Source organism: Harpia harpyja, chromosome 15 (assembly GCF_026419915.1).
Source record: "Harpia harpyja isolate bHarHar1 chromosome 15, bHarHar1 primary haplotype, whole genome shotgun sequence".
Classification (NCBI taxonomy): domain Eukaryota; kingdom Metazoa; phylum Chordata; class Aves; order Accipitriformes; family Accipitridae; genus Harpia; species Harpia harpyja.
This window is the reverse complement of record NC_068954.1, coordinates 31,305,000-31,329,941: the sequence shown is the minus strand read 5'-3', so window position 1 is coordinate 31,329,941 and position 24,942 is coordinate 31,305,000. Positions and strand designations below refer to the sequence as shown.

The 24,942-nt window shown below is 70.3% G+C and overlaps 2 protein-coding genes across 2 annotated transcripts; one reads left to right on the top strand and one right to left on the bottom strand.

Moving 5' to 3' along the window:
* Window positions 1-3,459: 3,459 nt before the first annotated feature.
* On the top strand, window positions 3,460-16,847 carry STAT6 (signal transducer and activator of transcription 6). The gene is given in 26 exon segments (XM_052810138.1): window positions 3,460-3,593; window positions 8,292-8,420; window positions 9,562-9,700; window positions 11,607-11,690; window positions 11,776-11,830; window positions 11,833-11,892; window positions 12,042-12,103; window positions 12,296-12,444; window positions 12,606-12,630; window positions 12,632-12,738; window positions 12,853-13,041; window positions 13,121-13,208; window positions 13,370-13,492; window positions 13,660-13,752; window positions 13,949-13,978; window positions 13,980-14,139; window positions 14,142-14,155; window positions 14,231-14,325; window positions 14,473-14,609; window positions 14,712-14,858; window positions 15,083-15,152; window positions 15,489-15,614; window positions 15,729-15,833; window positions 15,947-16,027; window positions 16,318-16,464; window positions 16,534-16,847. Coding segments are annotated over 25 exon segments (2,640 nt in total). The 5' UTR covers window positions 3,460-3,593; window positions 8,292-8,304; the 3' UTR covers window positions 16,772-16,847.
* Window positions 16,848-17,357: 510 nt separating this feature from the next.
* NAB2 (NGFI-A binding protein 2) lies at window positions 17,358-21,834 on the bottom strand. The gene is given in 12 exon segments (XM_052810174.1): window positions 17,358-18,548; window positions 18,672-18,807; window positions 18,809-18,873; window positions 18,981-19,062; window positions 19,064-19,114; window positions 19,436-19,487; window positions 20,001-20,134; window positions 20,405-20,532; window positions 20,535-20,745; window positions 20,747-20,845; window positions 20,847-21,210; window positions 21,755-21,834. Coding segments are annotated over 11 exon segments (1,752 nt in total). The 5' UTR covers window positions 21,204-21,210; window positions 21,755-21,834; the 3' UTR covers window positions 17,358-18,111.
* Between the last annotated feature and the right edge of the window lie 3,108 nt (window positions 21,835-24,942).

Below are 24,942 nucleotides of genomic sequence, written 5' to 3'. Positions count from 1 at the left end.
GGGGGGGGGGGGGGAGCGCCCGCGCGCACGTTTGGGGGGGGGGGTCCTACGCGGCGGCCGCGCTGCGCGCATGCGCGTGCGGTGCCGGGGCTGCGCCCCCCCCGGCCGGTCCCGGGGACGGGTCTGGGCAGGGGCACGGTACGGTATAGGTACGGTATAGGTACGGTATAGGTACGGTATAGGTACCGGGCAGGGTCTGCCTGCGGCACCGCGGCTCCCGCGCCCACGCGTGGTGCCGGCGGCGCATCCTGCGGCCCCGTGCTGCCGCCCGGACCCCGGCGACGCCCCCCAGGCCCCTGCCCGTCCTCCGCCGGCGATGCCCCCACAAGCCCGGGGCCGCCGGCGGTGGCCCCGCTCCGCTCTGCCGGGGTAGGGGGACCGCCGGGGATGAAGCACGGGCGGGAGAGCCGGGCGCCAGCCGGGACCCGCGGGCGGCGGAGCCGGACGTGGGGCCGGGGCCGAGCCGGCAGCCCCGTTTCTCCTGCACCCGGCGGATCCCCAGAGACCCCGCGGGGAGCGGGACCGACCCCCCGGGCGGCACCGGGGGGGCCTTCTGCAGCGGAAGGGGCGCAGCCGGGTCCCAGAGCGGCGGGACCCTTGCCGTCCTCCGGCCGTCCCTGCGGGAGGGATCGGAGCTCGGGCCCCGGGGACGGGGGCGCGGACCCCCCCGTCAGCAGCGGGGTCCCGTTGTCGGCGGGGCCCAGCGGCGGGGCTGGGTTTCGCTTGCCCGACTTCAGCTCTCAAGGGAGGCAGAGCTGGTCGCCCCCGCTCGCCATCGGTGCCCGGCGATGGGCCGGAGGTGCCCGGCTCTGCCCCACGAGCCCACCGCGGGGCTTCGGCAGAGCCCTGCCGGCCAGGGCCAGCGGCTCCATCCCCAGAAAACCACCTCGGTTCTCTCGTCTCACCAAAACATCCTTGTCTCTGCAGGGAACGTCTCATCCTGCCTCGGATGTTTGGTAATGAGTCTCCATCACCGTAATCTGCGTTTTTGGCTGGTCGGGGCTGGGGCCGCCCTGCCAATAACTGCAACGTTTTAAAAGGCCCCGGGGATCCAGCTGGCTCCAGGGCCCCAGGCAGAACCGAAGCTGCGGGGGGGCTGCCGGCCAGGCGGGGGTCTGGCAGCCCGGACCGCCCCCCAGGCCGAGCTGACTGCCAGCCTGCCCCAGACCGCCCTGTCCCTTCCCCAGCTGCGGGTCCCCGCGGGGCCGGCTTCCTTCTGCCGCCCCAGGAGAGCCCCTCCTCACTCCCCTGCCACCACAGCTGTGGCTATGATCTCAGAGCCCGAGCCCGAGCCCTGACATCAGAGCCAGAACCGTGATGTCATTCATCTGCCACAGCATCCTGCCATGCCGCTGCCAGCAAGGGGCTGAGGCCGGGTGCCGAGGGGGGGAGATGGGGAGTGGTGCAGGCACCCGTCATCAGGCAGCTGCCTGCAACCCCTCCGAGTGATGTCATCTGTTAAAACAATGATGTCACACGCCTGCCCCTGCCCCACCCCAGCGAGGCAGCAGTGCTGGCAGAAGTGGGGGGGGAAGCAGCCTAGAGGTGGCCAGCCAGGGGAGGCGGGAGCTGGTTCGGGCTGCTGCTTCTGCACCAGATGTTTGGGAGGAAGGTCCAGATGTTCCTGGGAAGCCACCCCTGCAGAAGGACTGGCAGGGACACAGGCAGGAGATGCCCCGGGGGGGCGCAGGGGGGGTCCAAAAGGCTGCTTTGTGCCCCCCACCGCTGTGCCAGAGGCCCCGGAGGTTGCACAAGCTCTGCCGAGCAGAGATGGCCAGGATGGCTGCAGCCGCACGCTCACCAGGATTCCTCCCATGCATGGCCCCCAGCCAACGCCCGTCCGGGTGGCTCCACAGCCCCCTCCCCACATGCAGCCCCCTCCCCACGCAACCCCTGCCCTGCGGGCGCTGCCAGGCTCTGCTGACTTCAAGGCAGTGCACCCCATGGCCCCCCAAAGCTGGCAGGATGAAGGCCATTGCCACCCCTTGCCCCCCCCCCCACGCCCCCCAGGAGCTTTGCAGGGGTCTGGCTGCAGACACGGGTGGCTAGGGAGGGGGATGCCAACACCGGGTGCCCCGAGGCCACCCCTCCCCACCACCGGTCAATCGTTGAGGGTCCTGCTGCAAAGCCCCTCCTGGGCAAACCTGCTGCCAGACCTCGTCCCGCTGTGGCCCCGAGCCCCCGTAGCCAGTGCAACGGATGGAGGGATGCCTGTGCCGGGGTCACCGGGATGCTGCCCAAAACCGGGATCGGAGGGGGGGACGGTGCTGAGCAGGGCCGGGAAGCCCCTTCCCAGCCGCTGGCCCCAGAGGGGCTGCACTCCTCCGGGGGTGCTGATCAGCCCCGAACCGTGCCGGGGCGTGACAGGACTGCCCCGGCCTGGATCTGCCCCACGCCACGGCAGGGGTCCGGCCTCCCGGGGGACCCCGGTGCGAAGGGGTGCCAGGGGCTACGGGGCCAGGCGCAGGCGAGGAGGGGGGGGGAGACACCCTGGCCGTGGGGGCCGCGCTCACGGGGGGAGGCCCGCGGCTCCGGACACGTCTGATGCTCGTAACGACCACGAGCACGGAGGGGTCACAGGCGCGGCGGAGTGAGGAGCGACGGGGGGGGAACGCGGGAACCCGGCCCCGGGGCTGCGGCCCCCGGGGCTCCGGCGGCGGCCCTGCTCCAGGACCGGGACCGGCAGCCCCCGCCCCGCCCCGGTGGCACCGGCGGTGCGGCAGCGCCCTCTGGCGGCTCCGGGGTGGCCCTGCCCGATGCGCCCCCCCCCCCCCGCCCCGGAGGGGTGTCCGAGCGGCCTCGGGAGAGCCCCGGGGCGGGCAACGGGCCCGTCCGGTCCCCGCACACCCAGCCTCCCGTGCAGCGAGCACCCCTCACGCCGTGTGCCCCCCGCTCCCGGGACCCCGCTCCCGTCCTGCGGCCGGGCCGGCACTGGCGAGCGCAGGCGGGACGGGGCACAGCCCGGGACAGGCTGCGGGCTTAAACCCCAGGACGGGGACCTGGGGTCCAGCCGCGGGGTATGGGTGCAGACCAGGACCACCGGCCCGCTCCGCTCTGCGAGGTTAGGGGTGCCCGGCACGCACCCCTCGACGGAGGGGCCCCGGCCCGGGAGCAGCCCTACGGCTGTCCCTGGGGACTGAGCGGCGGGCTCGGGAGAGCAGCGAGACCGCGGAGCCCAGCGGCGGGGGGCTGATATAGGGCAGGAGCAGAGCCGGGGGGGGGGGGGGGGTGTGGTGTGTCAGCTACGGGGCAGGTGTGGGGGCGGCAGATGGATGGGGGCTGATATGGGGCGAGCGTGGGATCCCGAGTGGACGGGGCCGAAACGGGGCGGGCGTGGGGCCGGCGAGGCCCGTGGGGTGCCGCAGCCCGGCGGCGGGGCGGGCCGGCTCCCGGGGAGCCGCCGAGGCCGGTCCGGTGCCGGCGCCCCCCCCCCGCGCGCACCCGCCGCCCGCGCGTCTCCTCCCCCTTCCTGGCGCTCGGCGCTTTCCGCCGGAGCCGGCCCAGCCGCGCCCGCCGCCGCCGCCGCTATGGAGTGAGGGGCCGCGCGGCCCGGCCCGGCCCGGCCGCCCCGCCCGAGCGGCGGCTCTCGCCAGGTAACGACGGCGCCGCGGGCGGGGCGGGGGCCGGTACCGGGGGCGGGCGGGCGGCGGTTCCCGGAGCGGGTGGGGGGACCGGGGCCTCTTCCGCCGCCTGGCACCTCCCGGCCTGGGACTCGGGTAGGGGCGCCGGGCGGCGGCCGCTGGCGCGGGGGCCCGGCCGCGGCTAGCCCCCGGGGGCGGGCTCACGGCTTCCCCGGCCGGCCGCCGCGGCCTCGCCGCCGCCCGCGGGGAGGGGGCTCCGGTCCCCGTCACGGGCTGTCGCCGAGGTCCCGCTCCCCGAGGGCCGGGGCCGGTGCGGCCGCGGGGGGGGGGGGGGGGGGATCGGCAGAGCGGGGCCGGGGCTGCGGCCGTGCCGGCGGGCGGGCGCGTTCCCCGGCACTCTCGGCCGCGTCCGCGCCGCTGGCGGGCCCGGCAGCGGGATGGGGCGGGGCGCTGCCCGCCGGGGCGGGGGGCTGCCGGGGGCGGGGGCTGCCCGGCGGCCACCTCTTCGCCGCCGCAGGGCTCCGGCTGCGGGCAGGGGTCCAGGCAGCGAGTCCCGCAGATCCCCCCCGGCAGATGAGCTGGGATCTCTGGAGAGGAGCCGAGCGGCCGGCCGGGACGCGCCCTCGCCGGGGCGTTTTGGGGTGGGACGGCAAAGGGGCTGCGGGGCCTGCAGAACCTCCGGGGTGAGCGCGCTGGACCCTGGGCAGCTGCCCGCACCGCGGGCAGGCTGGGCTGGCAGGCGTCGAGGCTTCCGTGGGCCGCGCAGGTGGAGGTGCAGCCCGGCCCGTTGCCTGGCCGGGCGCTCGGCGGGGTTGCCAGGCCTGAGGTCCAAAGCACCCGGCTGCCAGGGGGATGCAGCCGCTGGCACCCGGCTGTCTTGGGGCGAAGGGTTCGCGGGGCAAAGCAAAAGCACCCGGCGGGGGCTGTGGTGGAGAGCGCCAGACACACACACCCCCCCCCGCCCCGGTCCCCGCAGATGGGACCCTGTGACAGGGAGCTCCTGGGGTGGGAGCTGGGGGCTGGATCCAGCCTGGACACCCCATGCCGTGAGTCATGCTGGGGCTGGGTCAGCCGGGGAAGGCCCTGCTCCTCTTCCTCTGAATCAGAAGAGCTTTTCCTGACAGAGAGCAGTCAGCTGTGGCCGGCCGTTGTGCAGGCCCCACAGTCCTCCCTGCAGCACTGACCCCGGCGTCCCACCGGCTGGGACGGTGGTCCCGTGCCCTTGCCTTGGCCTCAGCCAGAGAGCACCAGCAGCGGTGGCCTCCCCAGCAGCCCAAGGAAACCGAGGCGTGTTGAGAGGCAGCTAGGTCTCAGGGGCTGCGTCCTCACTGGGGCAAAGCTACAGCAGAGCCCAGGTGTCATGAATGTCGAGAACTGGAAAACCTCTGAGCATCTGTCCCTGAGAAAGCCCCGGGGAAATCTCGGCTCAGCGCCCAGGAGGACGAGGAGGGCGCGGAGGGCAGGGGGATGTGCGTGCCCACAAGCTGCCAGCCCCAGCTCCTTCCCCTACCAGCCTCTGGTACTGGGCTGGGAAATCACCAAGGGTAGAGAGGAGCCAGCTTAGGGGTAGGGTCCCTCGCGAGCCCGGTCCCGCAGGCACGGGGGGAAGAGGTGGCCCTGAGGGTGGGGGGCTGCAGTCTGCTGCCAGGAAGTGCTGGTGGTTAATGAGTAACAGCCGTGAGAAGCTCTCGCTTCTGGGATGCGGACTTGGTTTCCCATTGCCCGATGAGTAAGCAGAAAGCCCGTGACTGGGAGCATGGGGGTCACCGAGCCCCTCCTGTGCCCGGGCTCCTCCTGCCCGACCTCCCAGCCCGGGGGATCCCCAGCCCCACCGAGGGGGCAAAGCGGCCCTTCGGGTAGAGGAAGTGAAAGCAGCTGTGTCGAGGGGGCTTGGGAAGGGGAAGTGGGCAGGGGGGCACAGGGCACACCCCGGGTGGCTGCTCCCTCTCCCCAGGGGCCATATCCTGCCCTGGCATCGAGCTGGAGGCACCTCGCAGCTGCAGGGTTTCCCCAGGGCGGCAGCTCCTGCCCCACGGGGCACCTGCTGCTGCTCAGGGCTTCAACCTCGGCTTCCCTGGCCAGGTCTTGCCCCCCCTGCTGCCGTCCCCAGTGCCAGGCAGGCCTGGCCCCTTGCTCGGTGGGGGGAGCGTGGCGCTTGCTGCCCTGAGAGCCTCCCCGCTCTGGGGTGCCTCCTTGGGACTACGAGCCCTGCGGTGGCTGGGCCAGTGGGAGACTTGGGGCGCATCTGCAGTGGATGCATCCGTGGTTGGCGTAAGTGCGTTGCGCCGAGTGGTGCGGTGCCAGGAGCTGTGCCTCCCCCAGCACTGCCAAGCTGCAGGGCTGGAAGCTGCCACAGCTGCTGGTGGAAAAGCTGCTGCTTTTGCCAGGCTGCCCTGGGGCGAGAGTCCCCACGGGAAGGGCAGCTCCATTGCCCAGCCTGGATCTCTGTCCTCACCTGATGACCAGCTTCCTTCTCCCTAGCTCTGTGGGGGTGCTGATGGAGCAAACCCTGCGCGGACTGATCCTGCGACGGTGCAGGAAGCTGGGGCTGGGTATGCAGGCTTCTCTCAAGAAAACCTCCATGCAGCGCGGCCCCAGCTGGGGTATTGTTACAAGAGCTGGGTCTTGGCAGGGAAAGGCTGTTCTGCAGAAGGAGCAGAGCAGGAAAACGTGGAAATTAGGACAGGAAGGAAAGAGGGCATGGCTGGGCTGAAGGAGCTGCTGTGACTGATGCCAGGAGGAGATGGGCCTGTCCCCCTCTCTGAGCTCCTCCGAGCCGTTGTCCCCTGGGCTGACGAGGAGCTGGGAGCCGGGGAGGAGGAGCACACCATCTCCTGCAGACTCCTAGCAAATTCAGGCATGCCCAGCTTATGTTCCAGGTTGCTGCTCACCAGCCAGCAGCTGCCTCCCAGGGCTAAGCAGCAATACAGGTTTTAATGGGGGGAGGAGGATGGGGATTATGTCTTGAGGATCACGGAATGAGAGGCTGTTTTTTCCTCCTGTCTTGGTTCCCTGCATGCCAGCAGCTACAATCTCTCCGGGGCCGTGGGGAGAGCAGGGCAGTGCTCCCGGCTGTGGCTGGGTGCTTTTCCCACCGTGTGTTGACCCCTCCAGAGTAAACTCAGCCCTCGGGCTTTGTGCTGCATTAAATCATCGGGATCCGTTCACTCTGGCCAGCCAAGCAAAGTCGAAAGCAAATGCGTTCCTGGAAGCGCCAGGCTTGGCGTGCCCTGGGGTCCGGCCTCCCGTCTGCTGCGGTTCCTCCCCAGGGCCGCACGTGGGGCTCTGCCGGGGCTGCCTGGGAGGGCTGGTCCCACCGAGTCTCCCGGCTCCCGCGGGAAGCGGAGCACCCCAGGGGCTGCACCGGCCCTGGGTGCACCCCGTCTCCCCAACGGGACGGCTTGAGGGGGCGGACGGAGCCGCGCTGGCGGCCGGCCGGGTGCAGGCCGTGGCGCGGTTGTTTTGCACTCTCTGCGATGTTGCTCTAGTGACGCTGGCTTCCTTCCCCTCGCATGGTTTCTCTCTGGCAGCTCCACCTCGCGCCTCGGCTCTTGCAGCGCGGCCAAGACCCGTCAGGACACGTGACGTGACTCCCTGCTCGGCTGTTTGCTTTTGGGGACGGGAAGCCAGCCCTTGGGCGGACGGGCTGGCCGGGGTCCCGGAGGCGCCCTGGCCCCACGTCTGGGCTGCGAGCTGCTGGTGCCTCACGCCCCGCCGCAGGATCCGGCCTCTGTCCCCGGCCTGGTCTGGGGGAACTAGCAGCGAGGTGCGTCTGGGCCGGGTGGTGCAGTGACTCCCCCCCCCCGCTTGCCCTGCTGGGCCCCGACGGCCGCCCGGAGGGGACCAGGCTCCCAGCTGGGGCTGGAGGGCGTGAGCATGGCAGGCAGCGGGGAAGAAGGGAATGAGCTGTCGGGAAGAGGCATGGCGTGGACAGGATGGAGCGGGAAGGCTGCAGGCATTGCTGGGGGGCCGGGGCTGGGCGGGGGGGACTGTCGGGGTTGCAATGCCCGGCTCGGGAGAGGGTGGGGAGGTGGGGGGTGGCGAACCTGCGGTCTGGGCTGGGCCGTGACCCCCCATCCCAGGTCTTCCCTGTGGAATTTCCCATCTAGCACCTCATTCCAGTCCTATTGCTTTCCATGAGCTCTGGAGCCCACCGTTTCTGGGGGGCAGCTGGGACACCCCTGAGGAAGGCACCTTCCTCGGCAGGCAGCTGGGGAGGATTTGGGGAGCAGCCAGGCTGCCTGACTGAGACCACCCCAGCAGAGCAGTCTCGTCGAGCTCCGGGGTTTCACACTCTTCCTGCTCCCGGCAGCTGTCCCATCTCTCCTGCGCCAAGACCAGCAGTGCTCGCCTGTCCCTCCACATGTCCTTGTGCGTCACCCACAGCAGGAGGTGCGGGGATTCCCCGGAGATGCGGGAAACTGAGGCACAAGTGGGCTGCCTACCTGCCCAGGATTGCCCAAGAGGCAGATCCTAGATTGGGCTTCCTGCTCGTCCTCCTCCTCCTCCCCAGCAGCCCCAGCCCCACTGAGCAGCAGGTTCAGAAGGTGGAGAGACGAGCAGCAGCTCTCGGCCGCTCTCCCGGAGGAGCCATCGGCACTCGCCCCACCAGAGCTGGGCAGAGGGCTGGGGGCTCTGGGTGCTCCAGCCGCCTGCGGTGCCCGAGCTGCCCTGCTCCCCGCTCATGTTCCCGCTCCTGTTTCTCCGCAGGTGACTTCCCAAGATGTCCCTCTGGAACATCGTCTCCCACATGCCACCGGAGGAGTTCAGTGGCCTCTTCACAGAGTTTCCCCGCAGCCTGCGCTGTCTCCTGGCCGACTGGCTGGAGAACCAGCCCTGGTGAGTGCCCTGGCGCCTGCAGGCTCTGCCCTGCCCCGGCGGAGATCCTCACGCACCCATCATCAGCCTGGGCAGCGTCCGGGGCCAGCTGCCCTGGGGGTCCGAGCCGAGCTGGGGGAACCCAGCCCAGGCAGCACCTGACCATCAGGTCTGAACACTTGGGCAGAGGCGGGTGCTGGTGATGGGCCCCGTCCATGGCCCCAGACGAGGTGGGTGAGAAGGCCAGGGTCTGCACAGGGTATCCGATCAGGAGCAAAAGGAGACGGGGCTGGAGGCAGGATCACAGCATCAGTCCAAGGAGCCCATCCAGGAGACGGGGCTGCAGGCAGGGCCGGGAGCAGAGGAAGGCATGCTTGCAGCGTAGCCTAGGAAAGGCCTCGGGGCCCCAAACTGGACACGAATGGAGCTCCTGGACCCACGGGCACAGATCGCAGCTGTCCGGGTGAGGCTGGTCAGGGTCTATTAGTGCCCACAGGGTCTAGACTGCTGCAACTGAGTTGGCAGTGGCAGCAACCACAGGCGCAGCCTGGCCAGAATCCCCTTTTTGTGCCTAGGAAACAGTAACGGCAATGATTGATTATCCCCATTACGGGCTTGCCCAGGCTTTCCAAGGAGCTTCTCCTTTGTGCGCCGCAATGATCAGGACGCAGGCAGGCAGTAAAGCCTCACTGGCACGTCCTCCTCCCTTGCGAGGCCACGGCCATACTGGGTGCCATGGCTCTCCGGCCAGACGAGCAGTGCACAAGGCCGCATTGCAGTGGTGGGCGAGGGGGGCTGGTCCCTGGCACGTGGCTCAGGGACCCACAGCACACAGCTCGGGCCGAGGCGCAGCAGTGGGGGTCACGCTGCAGGGATAAGGCATGGTGGAGGTGGGCGGGCAGGCGTGCAGCAGCTGGGTGTACACATGGGAGAGGTTTTGGGAGGTCACGTCTTCAGGGAACCGCCTCATCCCACTCAGAACGCAGTTTGCTCTTGTTCATGCAGCAAATTTCCCCTAGAAATCCAGCCAGCACTGGGGAACGCACCAGGACGGCAGGAAGGCGGGTATTCCCTTCCTCCCTGGAGCGAGCGTGGGGTTTGGGGTTGCACAGGAGAGGGTGGAGGATCTGTGCCCATCCAACCAACCCTTTCCCCTCTCCAGGGAGTTCATCAATGGCTCGGACGCCTTCTGCACCAGCATGGCTGGTGGGATGCTCTCAGCCATGCTGGAGAAGCTCCGCAGTGCTGCCGGCAGCGATGGGCAGCAGTGCCAGATCCTCCAGCAAGTCAACAGCATCGAGGTGCGCAGGGGCCGGGCATGGGCACCCTCGGGGCTGTGTTGCGCTGGCATCGCAGCTGGCTGCCAAGGAAGATGTGATTATTTTATGCTTCGGATTCACTGGTTCACGGACTGCTCGAAGGGGCCGATGCCATGAGCCGGTCCCCCCTTGACATCTGTTTCAAGGCCAGCACTGTCCGTGAGCAACGAGCTTGTGCAGATTCAGCAACTAGGGTTTTTGGGGCGCTTCAGGGGTTGGTTTGCGTCCTGGGGCTGACCCCCAGCTTGCCGCAGCGCTCGGGCTGTCACGGCCGCAATTGCGGTTCCCCTCGGCTTCCCGCCCCTCCCTGCCCGCAGGTTTTCCAGCTTCCCCTCGCTGCCGCGGTTCTGCAGCCCCTTCGGTGCCTGGCTGCCCGCCGTGGCCGCATCCTCCCGGGCCCCGTGCTGGACCCTGACCCCATGGGGAGCCTCCCAAGTGCATTGGTCCCCCATGGCCCACGGCTCCGCTCGCCCCCAGCTGCCAGCCCCCGGGGCGGCCACTTCACCAGATGTTCCCCATTTTCTGCTTGAGTGTTTGATTCCTCCTTTCTCGGTGCCGTGTGTTGTGCCGCGTTTCCTCCTGCCGTGTGTGCATGTGTGTGCTGGGTTTCTTTTTCTGGGCTGTTTCTCTTTATCAAGGTCTGTTTGAACTGCTCTCTGTCTCTCTCCCACCCTCTCTGATTGCAGATTTAACCCCTGTACTCTCTCTCCTGCCAGCGAAGCTCTTAGCATAAGGGCTGAGTGGTGCTTGCTCCCAGAGCCCCGTTCTGGTTGAAAGCTCTGCTTTTTTGGTAACAGACGTTTTTAATATACAACATTTGGGAAGGGGTCAGCTTTAGTCATAACTTCTGGGGACCAGGGTAAATTTCCAAAACGAGACTGTTGCTTGCTTTTTGAAATTGTTGTAGGAAAATGCGCAGATGTTTCAGCTTAGTTTTTTTTATTTAAAATGCTCAAGAAGAACCACCCTCCCATGTTCCCTCCTCCCACCGTCCCTCGTCCCGTAACAGCAAACCCTCATTTCTCCCGAGCACCTTGCCACTTTGGAGCCCGGCCGGGGGGCAGGGGCTGCCCTCCACAGAGTGGGGGGGAAGCGCTGGCTGTTGGTGCTGCCGCCCAGGCAGCGGGAGCTGGGTGCTCTCCCACAAGATGGGTAAACGCAGGGCCAGGGAAGCGGCTGGGGGGAGCAGGGCGGGAGACCAAACCTGGGGCTTTTTCCCCCTGAACCCCGGGCTGGCAGGGTTTGCCCTGGCAGAGCCGCTGTGCCGGCCCGGGGCTGCCAGCGCCGTGTCAGGATGTGGGGCAGGTACAGGGGGTCCGGGGGGTGGGTCGCAGAGCTTCCTCCCAGCCAGCTCGGGAAGCCACCGAGCGCGCCGTCCGGCGGTTCGCTGTCGCGCTTTGCTGCTGTTTTGGGAAGTAGCTAATTTGGGAAATGCATGAAGGCCGGAGGAGCTGGCATGGGACGCAGGGAGCTGGAGCCAGCAGGGAAATTCCTCTCCCTGTTTTCGGTGGAAAGCGTTGATCCACCCAGGCCAGGGCAGTTGGGAGAATTTTCAGCAGGTGTCAGACTGGTGGTTCTCAAGGAGATGCTTGCAGAAATAGAGAATTTCCTTTGGTTTGATTTTTTTTTTTTTTTAATTTGAACTTGATTCATATCTTTTTTATGCACAGTTTAAAGTGGTTTTAACGCTGGAAATTAGCTCCGTCAGAACAGCAGCGAGTTGTGGTCTGTCCCACGCTTTGGGTCATGAAGCCCCAGAGTCTGACTGACTTAGCACCGTTCCTTGTGGGAAGGGGGCCTGAAACACATGAATGGGGTGGGAGGGGGCCGGGGCTGGGGGTGCTCGTGTCCTGCCCTGCCTAACGCCCTGGGCTTGGCTCCCCTGCAGAATGCCTACCGGCGGGACCCGCTGCGGCTGGTGGCTGTCCTGAAAGCGATCCTGGAGGGTGAGAAGACCGCCGTGCTCAAGAGGGTGCGTGGTCCCTGCCCCCTTCCCGGGGCGCCCCGAGGCACGGGGCCAGCTCCGGCCCCGCTCACCCCACTCTGCTCTGCCCCAGGACTGCCACCTGCCCCTCAGCTTCCACCGGCGGCAGGAGGAGCTGAAGTTCAGCCTGGGCTGCAGCGGCTGCAGCACCGTGTCCGTGAGATCCAGGCGCTGCGGGATGGTTCCACAGGTGAGGGGCCGGGGCAGGACGGGTCCCTGCTCGGTGTGGGTCTGCCGTGGGGCGCGGCGAAGGTGGCGTGCCCCCCTGGGGTGCTGGGCAGTGCAGTGCAGACACCAGCTCCCAGCGCTAACAGGGCCACCCTCATCCTTCCTCCACAGCCTCTCTGCAGCTGAACGTGCGGGACCCGCAGCTGAAGCCAGAAGCGAAACCCCCAGAGAGTGTGAGTGGAGGTCTGGGGCACCGGGGGGAAAGCTGGCAGCCCTGCCTGCTGGGGAAGGTGCAAACCAGCTCTGGGGCAGGGAGGCAGTGCAGGGCTGAGGGTTTTGGTGCCCTGAGGGGGACGGTGTAGAGCTGCAGGTCTCTGCCGGGGGACGGTGCAATGCAGAGCCCCGTGGCTGGTGCTGCCCCACAGGAGCTGCCCGCCCTGATCCTGGAGGCCGTGAAAGAGCTGGAGGTGGCCAAGCAGCAGGTACTGAAGAGGATCCAAATCTGGAAGAGACAGCAGCAGCTGGCAGGGAATGGGGCCCTCTTTGAGGAGAACCTAGCTCCGCTGCAGAAGAGGTGAGGTGGCATGGGGCAGAGATGGGGGACCCAGAGCAACCCTCCTGCTCCCTCTGCTCCCCTGGGAGCAGGGAGCCCGCTGGCCCGAGGGGCTCTGGGAGAGCGGTGGTCCAGCTCCGCTTTGGCTGAGGGTGCCCCTTTCCCCGTGGTTCCCTCGGCAGGTGCGAGAGCCTGGTCGAGGTTTACCTTCCAGCTGCACCAGCAGGTGATGGCAGCGAGCGCAGAGCTGGGGGCTGAGCTGCTGCCCCGGCTCCTGGAGCGGTTCAATGAGGTGTTATCCAGCCTGGTCAAGAGGTAACAGGCTGGGGTGGGCTGTGGTGGTGGAGGGGTGAGGTGGGTCTGCAGAGGTTGGTTGCAGAGCTGGTGGGGGTGTTGTGCCGGGCACCATTGTCTCCCCTTGTTCCCCAGCTCCTTCCTGGTGGAGAAGCAGCCGCCGCAGGTGCTGAAGACCCAGACCAAGTTCCAGGCGAGCGTCCGGTTCCTGCTGGGCCCCCAGATGCTGAAGACATCGGCCAAGCCCTACATGGTGCGGGCTGACATGGTGACGGAGAAGCAGGCGCGGGAGCTGGCGCTCAGTGCCTACAGCAATGCCCTCAGGTGAGCAGTTGGACAGCCAGCGCGGGGCTGAGGGGGCTGCCACGCTGCCGTACCCCCCCTGACCCCCTCCTCTGCCCAGCGAGAGCACGGGGGAGATCATGCATAACGTGGTGGCTCTGGAGACCAACCCCACCAGTGGAACCTGCTGTGCCAACTTCAAGAATGTGGTGAGTGCCACCAGCGAGGGGCCATACGGGGGCTGTGGGACGGGCTGGGGGCTCCGCTGGGGTGCTGGGAGGCCCCGATGCAGAGCCATCGGGGAGCGTGGGCTGGGGAGCCCCAAGGCTGGTGCTTGCCCAGGGGTGACGCTCAGCTTTCCCCTCCCCAGCTGCTGAAGAAGATCAAGCGCTGCGAGCGGAAGGGGTCCGAGTCAGTGACAGAGGAGAAGTGTGCCGTGCTGTTCAGCACCATGGTGGCCCTGACCCCCAGCAACCTCTCCGTCCACCTCCAGGTACCGACGGGGGCTGGGCAGTGCTGAGCCTTGGCCCCACGGGGTGCCCAAGCCCTGTCCGGACAGCTCGGTGCCGAGCCCCATGCCGGGCTGGGACAGTCCAGGGCAGCCAGCCCCGCTTCACTCGGGGTGGCCTCAGGGCTGAGAGGGGGCTGCTCTGCCCCCAGGTCCTGTCTCTGCCCATCGTGGTCATCGTTCACGGGAACCAGGACAATAATGCCAAAGCAACCGTGCTGTGGGATAACGCCTTCTCCGAGATTGTGAGTGCCACGAGCCGGAGGGAAGGACCGCAGGGCGAGGAAAGGAGCTGCCGGGCCGCTGGGGTTGGGTCCAGCTCTGGGATAGGAACGACCGGCAGGCTGGAGCAGGAACCCTGGCACGCGGGGTGGGATGCGGTGGGCTGGGACAGGGGCTGTGGGTGAGCCGCTGTCTTGATGCCGTCCTGCCCTGCTGCAGGACCGGGTGCCCTTCGTGGTGGCTGAGCGGGGTGCCCTGGGAGAAGATGTGTGATACACTGAATCTGAAGTTCATGGCGGAGGTGCAGACCACTAAGGGGCTTCTCAAGGAGCACTACTTCTTCCTGGCCCAGAAGATCTTTAACGACCACAGCGCCAGCTTCGAGGACTTCCAGAGCCGCAGCGTCTCCTGGCTCAGTTCAACAAGGTTACTGGGAGGGCTGGCCGGGGTGGGCAGGGGCCGGCGTGGCCTGGGGAGCCTCACACCCTCTCTCTGTCCCAGGAGATCCTGCCTGGTCGGGGATTCACCTTCTGGCAGTGGTTTGATGGAGTCCTCGACCTCACCAAGAGATGCCTCAAAAGTTACTGGTCAGACAGGTGGGTGCCCAGGGGCCAAGCAGGATTTCGTGGGTGCCCAGGGGCCAAGCAGGATTTCGCAGCTGCTCCGGGGCCAGAGCTGGGGAGTCCTGGTCTCACCCATCTGCCCTGGTGCTGGCCCACTGTCCCATCTGTCCATCCCTCTAGGCTCATCATCGGCTTCATCAGCAAGCAGTACGTCTGCAAGCTCCTGAGCACGGAGCCTGACGGGACCTTCCTGCTCCGCTTCAGTGACTCGGAGATCGGGGGTGTCACTATCGCTCACGTCATCCGGGGCAAGGACGGTGAGATGGGGGGACAGCGGCTGCTCTCAGTGCTGTGAAGGGGAGGTGTCATGGCCTGGGGACGTCGGGTGTTATGGAGCCGTGAGCTGTGTCTCCCCTCAGGCTCCAGCCAGGTGGAGAACATCCAGCCCTTCTCTGCCAAAGACCTGTCCATCCGATCCCTCGGTGATCGCATCCGGGACCTGGGGCAGCTCCGCAACCTCTACCCCAACACCCCCAAGGACCAGGCGTTTGGGAGTCACTACAACAGTGAGTGCGTGGGAGCAGAGATGGGCCCCGGGGTTCACATCTGCCTCCCCAGCAATGCTGTGGGGAGAAGCAGGGGGGTTTGGGAGGGAAGAGGGGTTTGGGGTCTCACTCAGGTCCTGCCAGCCCCGGAGCTTGCAGGGGCAGCCAGTGCTGGCAAAGAGGGTTGGCACAGCGTGGCCCCGTGCTGGGGTGGTGGTTCATGGATGCTTCTCCTCTCCGAGCAGAAGAGCAGACGGGCAAGGATGGCCGGGGCTACGTCTCCACCGCCATCAAGATGACAGTGGAAAGCGAGAGGTGGGTGTGCACGCGAGGCCACGGCCGCGCAGGAGCTGTGCATGCAGGCACTGCCCTCCGCGGGGCCGAGCTGCACTGGGCCAGGGCTTGCACAGACCTCACCGGGCCAGCCCGAGCATCGCTGCTGGGCGGGGGGGGATTTCTGACTGGGCAAAATGGGGATGTGCTCGTGAGTGAGGAATCCCCCACGGGTGTCCCGAGCTGCAGTGGAGCATGTCTGCGAGCACACCACCCTGTCTGTGAGCGAGCGCTGACTTGCACACGCGCCTCTTGCGCACTGTGAGGTCCAGCCTCCAGAGTCCTGCCTGTGGTGATGGGGATGATGCACTTTTGCAGGGACCAGCAGCCCCAGAGTGCTGCAGGGGGCCCCCCCGAGGCCCCCCAGGCTCAGATGTTCAGCCTGCCCCTGCTGCAGCCTGAGCTGCACCCAGAGAGCCTGCAGTCAGTACTTGGCCCCATCGGGTAAGTGCCCAGCTCTGTGCCTGGCCATGCCCTGGGCAGGGGCAGACCTGCTCTGGGGTGGAGGGGCCGTGGTAGAGAACACCCTCGCATGCTAACGCCTGTCTGCACTTGCAGCCCTGCTGCTCCCTTCTGCCCCCAGCCTGTCCCCACGGGCTACCCCACAAGTGAAAGCAACATCAACATGATGGTCCCCGACAGCCTCGGGTCCTCCTTCCCCAGGTAGGAGCGGTGCTGGTTCAGGGCAGGGGGCAGGGTGGGCCCCCCACTACCCCCAGCCATGGCCAGGTGGCGTTTCCCCCACCTCTAAGTGCTCCTGCTCCTTCTCCCTGCAGCACATCACCGATGCTCTCGCCGCCCCTGGTCATGGACCCTGTGCTGCCTCGCTGCCAAGACCTTGCCTTCAGGAACCCTTTGTAAGACCTGGCACGTGGTCAGAGAGGGGGGCACCCTGCCCTGTCCCCCCTTCTCCTGACCATGCTGCGGCCCCAGGGTGGGCAGACCTGGAGGGACCTTCCCCAACTGACCAGTGCACCCAGTGCTCTGTGCTACTGGTGCTCCCTACGCTGAGACCCACCCCAGCCCCCCCCTCCCAAACCAAGCACTTTCCCCTGCTATGCCTTGGGGCTGGCAAGCACCCTGGGGGCAGGGAGGTACCCCATGACCTACATCAGCCCCCCCCCCCGCCCCGTTCTTTGTCCCTCAGGCCCTTCATGCCCGACCAGTACATGACGGGGGAGGCCTCGCAGCTGCTGTCTGGGGGCCCCTCGCCGGAGCCACAGGATGAGGAGATGCCCGAGCTGGCTCCGTTCACGTCGATGGTGGACCCACCGCTACAGAGCTCCCCAAGGTGGTAAGCGTGGGGGGTCATCGGGGGGGCCGGGGGGGCTGCCCTAAGTCACCCTGCCACCTCTCTCCCTAGGATGCCGCCCAGCATGGACATGCCACCCAGCTCAGACTTCGACCAGTTCCTGCAGGAGGTGTCCCTGGAGGGCCCCACGCTGTGCCCCCCCTTCACACCCCCCCTGCAGCGCAGCGGGTACCCAGCCCCAACGCATCTTGCTGGGGACTGGGGGAGTCTAGGTGGGATGACAGTGTCCGGCCAGGGCACGCATGAGGAGGCTGCGGGGCTGCTGGGGCGGGGGGGAGTTGGACTGTGACACCCCCACCCTTGTCTGGGTGCCTGGACTTGATACAACTTGTGCTGGGGAGGAAGCTCTGGCAGGGGAGGGGGGGGATTTTCCGGGGGGGGTGGGGGGTGGGGGGGGGTAGCACTTTGGGTAACACCCTCCCCCCCCCGTATATACGCTGCACTTTGGAGTACAGAGCCGCTGCCCACCCACGCCGCTGCCGGGGTCTGCAGTCCCGGGAGGCGGCGGGTGAGGGGGTGCAGGCGCAGGAGCCCTGACCTGCGTGGGGGGGGGTGCCCGCAGCAGAGCGCGGTGCCCCCAGCCCACGCTGCCGGGCTCGGGCCCCGTGGGGGGCCGGGATGAGTCAGCTGCGGGGGGCGGGGAGGCAGCAGCGGGAAACACGCTGGGGTGGAGGTGCCAGCCTGGTGTGTGACGGGGCCCCCCCCCCCCTTCCCCGGGCCAGGGGGACGCTGGGACCCCCTGCACTGGTCCTGGGGGGGACAGACCCCTCACACACCTGCAGTCAGCGCTTGCTTTGGGGTTTGTGAGCTGGCCCCCCCAGCTGGAGAGGGGCCATGGCATGGAGAGGGAGCCTGGGGGTGTGGGGGCAGGAAGATAAGCCATAAAATAAAGTTTTATTCCAAAATAACAAAATAAATAATCTACTGTACACGTTACAAAGGAAGAGTTGCTAATGCTCTAAAAAGACACCACACAGTCCTAAGGGGGTGGGGGACCCCGGGGCTGGGCACGGCTTGTGGAAACGGGGGGGTGGGGGGGGGGCAGGAGGGGCCCCGAGGGGCTGGGGGGGGGGGGCAGGACTGCCCCAGTGCCCGTCAAACGCCGCCTGCTTCGTGCTGGGAGGGGGGTGTACGCGTGTGACACCCCACGGCACATGTGACACCCCACGGCACAGGGACCCTGCACGGCAGCACACGCAGGTAATTGGGGGGTGGGTGCAGGTGGGGGGTGCAGGGTGCTGTGGGTGTGCGTGCGGGGGTGGGGGGGGGCACGCCGTCGCTGGCGCTGAGCTGTGGTTGCTGCGGGGGGATATTTACAGCTGAAATGCTGCATGCGGGCGATGCGGTGCTGCGGGGGGTGGTCGCGATGCATGTGCACGGTGCGCTTGCACGTGCGTGCTGCGGGGGGGGGGGGGGGGGCTGGCGGCTGGAGCGTGGGCGCTGCGGGGGTGTGCGCGGGGCTGCGCGCGCCAGCACCGTGTGCCCGGCGTGGGGTGGCAGCGCTGACGCCGGGAGCACGCGGTGCCGCACGCGGCTCGGTGTGCCGGTGGTAAAGCGCCTGTCCCTGCACGGTAACGGGGCCGGGGGACACGGCTCGCCTGCCCGGGGGTGGGGGGGGGGGAGAGATGGTCAGCACGAGGGGTGAGCCGATGAGGCGGGGGGGCCGGGCAGCCCAGTGAGGGCAAGAGGGTCTGTACAGGGGGCTCGAGTCCATCGAGGGCTTCCCAGCCCCGGGGGGGGCGGCGGGGGCCCAGAGCCTGGTGGGGACGAGGGTATTGCTGCTGCGGGGAGGCGCATCCCGCCGCGGCTGAGGTAACCAGAGCGTCGGTGCGGGAGGGGATGGGGCCCAGGGGGGGCTGTGGCCAAAGCCCTCGCTGGCTCTCCGCACCCGGAGCACCACCGCCGCGCCGCCGGCACCCGTCCCCAGCACGTTATTGCTTCGTTAATGGTGGTGGGGGGCTGCAGGGGCTTCAACTGCCGGCTGGTCTCCTGTTCCACCTTGATGGTGCCGCGGGGGGGATCCGGGGGAGCCGGAGGACCCCGTTCTGCTAGCCCGTCCTCAAACTCTGTGGGGAGACAGGGAAGATGCCGTCAGGGCACCGCTTCCGTAGGGAGAAGGCAGCCGTGCCATCTGGACACACCTGTCCACGGCAAGCCCCCCCCCCCCCCTCAGCCCCGTGGGGGCTCACCTGGTCCCGGGGGCTTCCCCGGCAGGCAGGGGCTGAGCCGCCCCACGCGCTCGTGCGAGACCAGCCGGGCCAGGCGCAGCCCCTCGTCCATCAGCGTCTGCTGGAGGATGTGGCGGCTCCAGAGCCCGTGGGGGGGGGAGGCCAAGGGGCACGTCGGGGGCCGCGCCGGGCGGTGGCGTCAGCCGGGGACAGGCCCCCACCGCTGCGGAGAGAAGGGCGAGAGTCAGTGCTGAGGGGCTGGCGGGGCGGGGGGGGGCCGGCCACCGCCTGCCCACGGACACCCCGGGATGGGAAGGGGCCCCCACTCACCCTGCAAGTGGCCGTCGAGGCTCTCCCCGGAGAGGCTGGCTGCGTCCTCCTCCAGGCTGGCTCGGTACGCGGTCCCGGGGGGGCTCCGGCCCCACCTGCAGCGGCAGTAGCTCGGAGCGGCTCTGCTCTCCCGCCTGCCAAAAGCACGCGGGTGAGCGCAGAGCACCGTGGACGGGCCCTATCCTGCCGAGGGGCTCTGCGCCCACCCGCCCCAGGATGCCCACGGCTGCACGCACAGCACCAGCCCCTCAGCAGCCGACCCGGAGCCCCTCGCTGCCTGCCCAAGACAGTGCGGGCAGCCCTGGGCACACTGCACCATCCCGCCCAGGTGTGGGCGAGCGCCCGCCCCCGCGCTCACAGGTGTGCACACCTGCACACGCATGCGCACCCACCTGCACCTGCACCCCCGTGCATGCGGCTGTGTGCCCCCCCCGCCCCTCCGGGTGCGTACCCACCTCCTGCTTGAGCCGCTTGGCCATGGTGGCTCCGCTCTCCTCGGGATGTGCCCTGCGTGGGGGGGGAGGAGAAGGGGCTGCGTCAGGCGTGGGGGCGGCTGTGCAGAGGCCCCACGACAGGCATGCCCGCCCGGCCTCCTGCCACGCTGCGGGCAGCGCCAGCCGCGGCGGCAGGCGTGGGCGGCCGCCGGGCAGGGCGGTGCCGGGGGGGCGGCGCGGATCGAGGCTTTGGCGCAGATGGAGCTGGGGGGTGGCAAAAAGGGGGGGGGGGGAAGCAGCTGGAGAGCGAAGGGAAAAGGCAGCCCGGCCACGGCATCCGGCACACACCAGGCTGGGGCTCTAGGGGAAGAGGGCAGGGGATGGGGCATCCCCAGTGGCCCCCCCCCCCAGTGCCAGGCATCCCTGCCGTCCTCTCCACCGCCGAGGTCAGACAGAAAACAGCACACGCGAGGGAAAGGGGATCCAGAAGCGCTGGGTTGTGGTGCAGTTCCCGGGGGTGCAGAGCAGGTGACGGCCAGGACCCCCCCGGGCCTGCGAGGAGGGGGTTTGCCAGGTCTGGGCTCACCTGGCGACCTTGAGCGAGGACAGGTAGGTGCTCTCCCGCGCAACCTGCCGCGAGAGCGAGAAGAGCTCGACGCGCCGCAGCAGCAGCGAGTTGTCCCGCAGGCAGAACTGGGCGGCCGCCTCGTTGATGATGAGCTGGGGGCAGAGACGATGCGTGAGCAGGGACAGGGACGGCAGCGCCCACGGGACCCCACAGCAAAGGCGGCATCTGCTCCAGGCAGGCAGATGCCGCCTGGGTGGGAGCGGACCCTAGCTCCCACCCCCTCTGTGACGGAGCCCCCACTCCAACCTCCTCCCTGGGCCAGAGCCTGTCCCCCCCCTTCCACCTCCAGAGCTGCCTTGGCCCCCACCCCGAGCCAGCGCGTCCCCAGGACCTTCGAGCGTGGACCCCGCCACGCCGCCCACCTCGTGCAGGGTGAGCTGCTTGCCCTCACGGCGCCGGGCCTCGCCACGGCCGTAGATCGCGCTGTGCCGGCGGATCTCCTCCTCCTTGTGCCGGTCGCCATCCTCCAGCTGGAAGATGTGCCCCACGCCTTGGCCAGCTTCTTGTTGAGCTTCATCAGCGCCCGCAGCTCGGCCTCGCCGCCCCGGGGGCAGCTCTGCAGCAGCCGCTCCACGCTCTCTGCCACTGTCCGCGCCAGCTCTGGCTCCAGCACCTCCGTGCCTGCCGGCTGGTCACCGCCGCTCCCACCCGGGGAGAAGGGGGGACCCCCCGGCTCCTCGTCCCCGCCGCCCTCCGACTCGGGGGGTGCTCCTCCCCGGCCACGGCGGGGCAGCCGACGGCGACAGCTTCTCTCCCGGCTCCGTGGGACTGCGGGCCGGGGGTGTCCCGGTGCTGCTGCCCCCCCTTGCCCGCGGCCTCGCTGGGGCTGGCATGCCCGTTGCTGAGCGCCTTGCGCCCACCGGCCTCGGAGAGCTTGAAGAGGGGGATGCTGCTGACGGGCACGGCCGAGACGGGCTGGCTGAAGAGCCCCGGGTTGGAGGCCCACTCGCGCAGGGCCTTCTGGAGGCGGCGGACATGCAGGGGCTTGGTGGCCATGCCCACCAGCGCCATGATCTCCAGGAACTCCTCCTCGCCCGCCTCGCAGAGCTGCTGCACGTCGTCCCCCCCTTGCTGGATGAAGGTCTCGTAGTAGCCCAGCAGGTTGGCGCGCTGCAGCACCCGGTACAGCTGCAGCTCCCCCAGCGTGCGGGGCAGGGCCATGGCGAGCCTGCGGGACGGACGGTGTCACGATGGGGGGCGGACAGATGGACATGCAGGAGAAGCCCCCTCCCCGCCCTTGAGTACGGGGCGGGGATCGCCCCCGGGGGACGGGGTGACACGGGGTGTTTCAGGGTCCCCAAACCCCACAGGGCACCCAGGCCCACCCGTGCTCCCCGGGCTGGGACGGACCCCACGGCCACAGCCCCCTCGGACACGGCACAGAGGCAAGCGGGGCCCCCCCCTTCCCCCCTCCCCGCCCGGGGCCGTGCCCAGCCCCCCCCCTCCCGCCGCCGGCACCCCCCGGGGCCCCCGCGTGGGCCCGACACGCGCCCGGGGCCGCCCCAGCCCTCCCCATCCCCGACGGCACAGGGCCGGTGATGCGCCGGCGTCCCGGTCCCGCCGGGGCCATCCGCCCCCGGGTCCCCCGCCCTGCTCCGTGCCCGCCGGTGCCCCGGGCCCATCCGGTGCCCCGTCCCGTCCTCCCCCCCCCGCCCCTTGCAGATCCCCCCGGACCCCCCGTCCCCTCCCGCCGCCCCCCCCCGGTCGCTCACCGCCGGCTGGAGCCGCCTCCCGCCGCAACGCCCGCCCCGTGCGCGGCCGCCGTATGCCGGGAGGGGGGGGGGGGGGGGGCGGCGGCGGCTCCGGGACGGCGCTCCGCGGCGGGACCGGGCGCTGGCGGCGGCTGGGGCCGGGGGGGGTCCCGGGGCTCGGGGGTCCCGCGGCCGGGCCGGGCACGCTCGCTCCGCCGCGCCGCGCCGCTTCTGCGCGCCGCCCACACGGGCGGTACCGTGAAATAGCAGCGGCCCCGGCTGCGCCGCGGCGTGGGAGGCCCCGGGGGCGGATCCCGCGGCTGCCGCCCCCGCCGAGCGCAGCGCGGGCGGCCGCGGCGGGGGGGGGGGGGGCAGCGGGCGGAGGCGGTGGCACCGGCCCCCCCCCCCTCGGGCGGGAGGCGCAGCGGCACCGGGGTGGGGGGGAAGTGGGGACCGGCGCCCTGCACGGCGGCACCGGGGGTCCCGCAGCCCGGCAGCCGCTGCTGCGGTGGGCAGCGGGGAACCGGGCCGTGTCCCGGACGGGACGCGCGGGGGACCGGGGCGGACACGCGAGGCACTGGGGGGGCCGTCCGTAGGGGGAGGCAGGACCCCCCGGAGGCGGCGCCGGGCGGAGGGGACGCCGGTCGGGGGGTCGCGCAGCCCCCGGCTGGACCCGCAGGTCTGCGGGGACCGGTGCTCGCGGGGGCACCCGGCACCCCGGGGCGGCAGCACCCGCGGCCGTGTCCGCGGAACCTGGCGGTCCCCTGAGGGTGCAGCCCCCCCCCCCCGCCCCCCCCGCCGGCCGGGGTCCCGCGGGCTGCTCTCGCAGCACCTCCGATTCCTGCAGCAACCCGGCAAGGCACAGCGATGCTCCCGGGCACCGCCGTCCCCGTTCCCCCGGCCCTGTCCCAGGAGCACCCCCGTCCCGCCCCGTCCCCCCCCGGGTGCCGGGGCACCAGAGCCCCTTGCAAAGGGCTGGCGGTTTGTGTCTCAGCCTCCCGGTCACCGGCAGACAGAGGCTGCCATCGATAGGCTTCAGGGTGAACACCCCCACGGCGCAGGCCTTGCCCCAGAGCAGCGAGACAGGGAGCGGAGGGAGGTTTCTCGGGGGGGGGGGGGGGGAGGGACGCTGAATCCCCCCGCCCGCAGCACCCCGGGCCCCGCGGAGGGTGACGGCCCCCACCCCGTCTCCGGCCCTGCGTGGCTCGGCGCTATTTATACCGCGGCTGGCGCGGCCGGGCGCCTGGCGTGGGTCCAGCCGCCCCCGCGCACTCCTGCCCGGGGGGGCCGTGGCGGGGCCCGGGGCACGTCCCCGGGGCTGGGGGGAGTGGGGCGCGCGGGGGGCAGCCGGGGCACCCCGTGGGCAGAGTCCCCGACGCGGGGGTCCAGCTCCAGCTCCCCCCCCCCCCTCCCCGCCTCGGCCAGCCGCCCCCCTCCCACGCCCCCCCGCGACTAGGCGTCCGGCGCGGCGGGGCCGTTCCCAGGCCCGGCGCTGCCCCCGGCTGACGCACATCCTCCGCCCACGGCCCCGCCGCTTCCCGGCTCCGCCGCCCACGGCCCGCGGGGGGTGAGGGGTGGGGGGGGCCGCCCGAGCCCGCTCCCCGCCACGGGCGGCCGGCGCACCCGGCGTCCTGGGCGCCCGCCGCCTCACGGGGAGGGACCCACGGGGCGGGGGGCAGCCCACCCCCCTTCCCGGGGCTGGCGGCGCCCCCCGACCTCGCCGAGCCGACCCCTCGCCCGTGGGATGCAGGATCCCCCTGCTGCGGGGGGTCGCCCCGTCCCCACGGGGCCCACCCCGGGCTGCCCCGCTCCCCCCGGGGGCTGTCCGTCCCCCGCCGGGGCAGGCGCGGCTCCGCGGCCCGGCCGGAGAAAGGCTCCTTGTCTCGGGCCCACGCCCACGCCCACCCGCGGGCCCGGCTGAGCCACCGCCCCGGCGGAGCCCCGTCCCGGGCGCGGCACAGCACGGCGAGGCCGGGCGGCCCCCGAGGCCGCGGGGCCGGAGCGGCCGTGGGGGGCTGAGGGGCGGGACCTGCGTCTCCCCCACGCGTGAACCCCTCACAAAAACAACGCGAGACCGCTTCCTGATAGCAGGAGGCGCATGTCAATCAGGCGGGGTTCGGGAGGGGGCGGGAAGGCGGGGCGGGGCGGGCCTGTGCTCTGATAGGCTGAGGGGCGTGCCTGTCAGAGCCGTTTCTAAGGCAGGGCTCGCGGTTGCTCCGGGCTGGGCGTGCCTCCGGGTTGACTGGCGCGCTTGTTGGTCACCGTGGTAACCGAGAGCGGGGGACCATGGCTGGTTCCTGCCCAAGCTACGCTGATAGGGCGCAGGGCCTGTCAGTCAGCGCGGCAGGCGGGGGGAGGACGCGAGTGAGGTCGCAGCGGCCTTCCGATAGGTCAGCTCAGCCGTCACTCCACGATGACGCCACGCGAGCCCCCCCCCCATTTCTTGTTGGCTGCCGCCTGCCCCTCGGCGGCCGTTACCGGATGGGCGGTGATCGGCGGCGGAAGCGGAAGTCGGCGGCGCGGCCGCGGCGGGAGGGATGAAACGGGGCTCCGGGGCGGCAGCGGCGGCTCCTGGGGGCGCTCGTGCTGCTGGCTCCTGCCGCTGCCGCTGCTGGGGGGGCCAGGTGCGCGGGGTCGGCGGCGTCATGGCGGGGCTCGGGGCCGCGGCGGCGGGGGGTCGGGGTCCAGGCCGGGGTCGCTGCCGCCGCCCGCGCCGTTCCCGGGTGGGCGGAGGGCCGGCCCCCCGAGGAGGCGCCGCGGCTGCGGCCGGTCGGCCCGGAGCGGAGCGGGAAAGCGGGCTGAAAGCGGCGGCACCGACCGTGACCGGAGGAGCCGAGCCCCGCTGCCGCCTCCACCCTCCCGGCTCCCTCGGCCTCTCCCGCGCAGGCAGCGGCAGGGGGAGCTGCCCGGTGCCCGCCGAGGGACTCCCCCCCCCCGCCCCTCCCCGCCCCACGCAGCCCCGGCTCCCGAGTGGAGCGGTGGGGAGTTGGGGGGGGTCGAGGCGACCGCAGCCCCCCGCCCGGCTCTTCCCGGGCAGCCGCCCTTTGTTCTCCTTCTGCGTCGCGGTGTTTCTCCGCCGGACGAGCAGCCGCACCGCGTGGCTCTGTGCCCCCCGTGGGGGGACCCATGCTGCCCCCTCTGGGGAGCCCCAGCGAACAGCCCACCCGCTCGCAGAGCGCTCCCCGGGGCCTCCGGCCTCCTGGGTGATG